Raw genomic sequence first — 5,480 nt, 5'->3', positions numbered from 1 at the left:
CTGACATTCTCGTGAGTAAATGTAGGAGTTTATTTCCAGTTGTGTAATAAGTATCTTAACTAGACTTAACTGCTCTACTTATGTCGTACTGTCATTTATGCTCTGACTACTTATGTATTATGGGTTCTTCCCACTACTGCGCACTCTCTTTATTAGCTTAAATAATTTCTAGTTTCGGTTTAAATTTATCCTTATTTTTTTGCACCTCACTTTCCTTTTGGCTAAGTCACCTTCAGGTGTCGGCCAAAATGCCTCGACTTCGGTCGGAATGTGTCACAACATATCTTTTGTAAAATGCAACTTTTATTCCCAATATTCACGTTGGATTTTGAACTGTCATTTTTTTTTTGTGCCCTTGTACTATCCTACGTGTTTTTTTTTAGTAAAACATCTATTATTCCTACAAAATATATACATAAACATAACTACTACATTACTCATTATTTTATATTAGAATAATACCATAATACAACGGATGGCTAAAGAGCTATCCAAAGAGAAATCTTAAAAAGACACTGCATAAAAGAATCTGGGTCCAAAAGTAAAAATAAAACAAACAAAATTAAAAATAAAACGCGCTTCTTCAAAATTAACTTGAAAATAGATGCATGCCTTTTCGAAACAACTATTAGAGCAGAAACCAATTACAATTGGTTTCAATTAAAACCTTCTCGAAAAAAATCACGCAAAACAAAATTTTGGGATATAAAAAAGGTTTTTGTTTTTCTTTTAACTAAAATAGGTTTTGAAATTGATATAATTTTTTATTTGGTCTATTCAGATTTAAAATAAAAAATTGGGAATATTTTTGCTATTATTTTCTTAATTAACCAAGATTTTTTACATAATGAATAAAATGATTGATGGTGGACAAATCCAGAAACCAGTTCTACCAATTTCAAATTTCAAGGACCAAATTGAAGAGTTATGCCAATCTTAAAGAATTTTATTTTTTTTGCCTTTTGAGCAAATGATACTACACTAAAAGGGTAAGGAAGTGAGCTAAGACTTACAATAGGCCAGTAAAAAATTTGGTTCAAATTTTTCTTTTGCCGAGAATCGAATTTAAAACTTTTCACTTACAAGGTACAAATAAAAAATAATACTACTAAATTATAATACTAAATAACATCTCAAGGACTATTTTAATTAAGTATCCTAGAAAAAAGAAAGAAAAAAAGATCTGGACACAATAAGGCACATGTTTTTTTTTTTTTTTTTAACTCTCCTTGGTGACGAGCCCGGTTGTCTTAATTATTGTACCCGTATAAATTTTTTATTCGGTTACAAAACAATTATTTTTGTTAACCAGTGAGGTAATTCATTATTTTTCCCCGCCAGCTTGCCCGTTGCCCAAAGAGGAGCTGGGCATTGCACGGTGACAAAAAAGATAATTCATGGCGACGCCACCGGTTGCGCCGCCGAACATGGAAGGCGGTCCGCCGCCCGTGGTAGCACAGCCACCGGGTACGGACATGACTGATATATGCTTCAAGGACCAGCTATGGTTGAACTCGTATCCTCTCGATCGCAATCTGGTCTTCGATTACTTCGCTATCTCTCCGTTCTACGACTGGACTTGTAACAATGAACAGCTTCGTCAACGCTCCATTCACCCCCTCGACCGAGATCAACTCGTGTAAGTAAACCCCCTCCCCAATTTTTGGAAATGTTCTTCGATTTTTGCTTTTTGTACTGAATTTACTTAGCTAGGGTTTCTGAATTTTGAATGAAATTTCTTTTGATTAAGCGAGAATTTGAAGAAATATGAATTCATGGTATTGGTATGCTTGGAATAATCATTAAAAATATGTGGTTTTTAATTTTATAAGCAGAATCATTCGAAATTTTTTTTTTTATAAGCAGAATCAACTTGCTTTTTGTATTTGGTTGGTATGGACTAATGAAACCTGACTGATTCGTGGTTAATTTTCGGATCAATTTGATTAGATACAGATATTATACGGGACTAAATTTTCTTTTGGTAACTTTCGTGGGCATCATTGCGTTAGACGGGAAATGCAGATTGTTCATATGGTTCTTTTGATTGACCCCAAATGGTTGGGATTTGGGGTTTTGGCACAGTTAATGATGGTCACGTGTCCGTTTTATAGGAAAATGATGGGCACTGAATACTGGCTGAGTGAAGTTATGGAGCCGCACCTTTTTGTTTTCCGCAAGCAAAAGAGGGATGGTCCGGAGAAAGTTACACCGATGCTGACTTATTATGTCTTGGATGGTACAATTTACCAAGCACCACAACTGTGCAATGTTTTTGCCGCTCGAATTGTAAGTTTCTTCTTTGGGTTTGTTTGAACGAATTAGGACTTATCTGAATGGAGTTTGCCACATTATAATTATAAAAGAACTAGTAGCTTCAAGCCTTAAAGTCATTTCAAATTTATGCTTAATTTTATTCTGATTGCACAGCAGTACAATCATGTGATGTGTTCCTAAGTCGTGGAATTAATAGGGATCTTTATTTCATTCTGATTGTTTGTCTACTCATGTTGCAGGGACGTGCTCTCCATTATATATCTAAGGCTTTTACGACTGCTGCCTCAAAGCTGGAGAAGATTGGATACGGTATATTGATTTCCTTGTACTTTGTCCGATATCTTGATTATATAAGTATGATCTTAAACAAATGTTAATTCAGCTAATGGGAAGGTTGTCAACAGTTTCCTTGCTGTTACAGTGATAGTTACTTATTTTTGTTGGTGCTCCATACAAGTTATATAGGAATGCTCTGCTCATATCAGTTATATTGATATTTACATCACATCAAAAACCTGAAAGATGAAAACTCTAATGCTTTGCAGAACCATGATATATCCCAAACTCCGATGTTTCCCCAGTTTACATTTGTTTCGACGTGGCTATAGGGATTTGGGAGTAATTGGGGTAGGCAAGTTCAATCACGATCCAATCACTACACTTTTCTCTTTTCCAATCATCACGGTCGTATATGTGAAGATGTCATGCAAGACAGAAAAATTCAAAATCAAAATCAAAGCTTTATTTGTCCGGTATTGAAAAAAAGAGAGAGGGTGGAATAGGGTTTGATGGCATGCTAAATCATGCAGCCACCTCTTGCTGTTCAACCATTCTGTCAAGATCTACGAATCAGTATTTTGGATGTCAATTTATTTGTCTGTTACAGCATCATTTTTCTTTTGTTTCATGAGATATTTACTTTGATGAGCATGACAAACTTGGACGTTACGGGTGTACATGGGTGGTTCAGGTCAGATTTGAAGCAATTCCAATCAAACCGACCTTTTGGCGTTGAAAGATCAAAAGACCAATGTCCAATCAAATCGTTGTAACAACTTGGCCAATCCAATCCAAGAATCATTGGATAACTTGGATTTGGTTCACATGTGTGCTACTATGCAAGGATCATACTGCTCTCTGATCACAAAATTATCTTGGTTGAACTCTTGAAATCATGCTTGTTTAAACATGGTGACATGTATCATGCCTATAAAAGGATGGTAGGTGTATCATGTATGTAATGCTAAAACCTTAAGCATAGTGTATATTTAAAATATGAGAAGGCTCGTCGTTGCTTGTCCTATTTCTGTATTAACTTCTTGTTTTTGTAGTGTCACCATGAGTTTAATGTTCATGGTTTCTAAATTTTGTGATGCAGTTGATTCAGAAAATGAGGCTGCAGCCTTCGAATCAAAGGTTACCAAAGAGACAATTGACTTCAAGGAAGTAAAGCGAGTGGACCTTATTCTTCAATCCTTACAGCGCAAGGTAACTATGATAGAACTGAAACATATATTTTCCCATGCACCTATTTGAAGTGAATTATTGCATTGCACTTCTGGGTAAGAATGTTAGCTAAGGTACTGGAGGATATTCTGGGAAGCTTGTAATTATTAACTGATCACAACTGTATTACTAGGAGTAGGTCCTTATTATCATACTGTTTATGCAGCTACCACCAGCCCCACCACCGCCACCATTTCCAGAAGGCTATGTTCCCGCCCCAACTGCAGAAGCAGAGAACGGCACTGAAACCCAAGAAGCTGGAGAGACACAAAACCCTCAGATAGATCCCATCATTGATCAAGGCCCAGCTAAAAGAATGAAATTTTAGAGTACAGCTACCATTTCTGCATCCTGTTAAGAGAACAAAGCTGTATCCAACGTTGAAGGTACAAACCGTTTGACAAGAAACTACATTTCTTGTGCAAACCGTGATGGAGTATCAACTAACCTCTAGGTTTGGTTTTGTTAATCCTAAAAATAATAGTATTTTTGTAACTGGAGGTTCTGAGTTCACCCAATTACAATTATTCAAAGTGACAGGTCGGATCTTACGACACCGTATGGTTGTTTAACATACTATGCTACTCAATATATAATAGCAAATTCGGATTAGGGCAATAATTTTTTGACAATTTGGAAAAAAAATACCGATTTCTCATTTTTCGGATATGATTGGAACCGATGATTTATGCCTATTTCTTAGGGTGTTTAAAGAGCGTGACTCTACCGCTTAGTTAAAAAGGTCCATTTGATTCAATTCATGAATTAGCCCACTAATTAGCCCACTATGGGTTTATTGCATTTGCATTTATAAATATATTAAATTATAGATTTTTTATGATAATTATTTATATAATAAATAATAATATAGTATCTTATTTGTGTCTCTATTACAACATGGGGAAACAAAAGGGTTCGAATGAAATCCAATGAGAAAAATAATAAGAATTAAGGACTAGCAAAAATACCAACAAACTCCTATGGGCACGTTTGTTGCATAGGATTGGCTTTGGCTTAGGGTAATTGTAGGGATTGACTTGGAGTACAAGGTATAAGAAGGTATAATCCCAGCTTGATGTTAAAAATCCAACTCAAATGTAGCCCGATCAATATTTTCAAGCTCGTCTAGCACCTCCCGTTCTTGCGGTTTGTCAATTTTTATGATTCAGTGGTTCAATAATTGTGTCAAGTAAAAGCACTGAAGTTGTAGGAAAAACCAGCACTTTGTTATGATCTTGTGATTACTTCGATCACAAGTACTAAGAGGGGACCAAAATGTAATAAGTGAGATAGATTTGGGGGTCATTTTCCTATTTGTAGTTTTAAGGGAGTTTGTTTACAATTTGACAGGTTTCATGTTGTATTGGGTTACTATATAACCATCTGTTTTTCTCTGAAGTAAGAAGAAGATACAATTTTACAAAACCAATTCTGTTCAGTGTTCTCTTCGACTTCCCTCGCCATTTCTGATCTTGCAAGCAGGTCTAGGTTTGAGCCTTGCTACGGTTTGGTGCTAACATTGGTATCAGCCTCTGGTCCTGGTTCCCTTCCGCGCATGCCCCGTGCTACTACCACCAATCGTATCTCTGTGATGGACAATCGCGTTGCTGAGCTCGAGAATTCCATGGCTTCGCTCAAAGCTTCTGTCGATGCTTCCATGGTTTCTCTTCCTTCCTTAATTGACAATGCGGTCGCTG

General features: G+C 36.1%; 1 protein-coding gene across 1 annotated transcript; it reads left to right on the top strand.

Annotated features, from left to right (window-relative positions):
* The first annotated feature begins 1,304 nt into the window (after positions 1 to 1,304).
* Positions 1,305 to 4,340, top strand: LOC137713081 (mediator of RNA polymerase II transcription subunit 6). Its single transcript, XM_068452333.1, has 5 exons — positions 1,305 to 1,639; positions 2,115 to 2,289; positions 2,517 to 2,586; positions 3,656 to 3,765; positions 3,950 to 4,340. Exons 1-5 carry the CDS (start codon positions 1,398 to 1,400, stop codon positions 4,109 to 4,111), a joined length of 759 nt encoding a protein of 252 aa, XP_068308434.1. The 5' UTR covers positions 1,305 to 1,397; the 3' UTR covers positions 4,112 to 4,340.
* Positions 4,341 to 5,480: the final 1,140 nt, after the last annotated feature.

Source organism: Pyrus communis, chromosome 13 (assembly GCF_963583255.1).
Source record: "Pyrus communis chromosome 13, drPyrComm1.1, whole genome shotgun sequence".
Classification (NCBI taxonomy): domain Eukaryota; kingdom Viridiplantae; phylum Streptophyta; class Magnoliopsida; order Rosales; family Rosaceae; genus Pyrus; species Pyrus communis.
The sequence above is the reverse complement of the archived record's forward strand: the minus strand, read 5'-3'. Positions and strand labels throughout refer to the sequence as shown.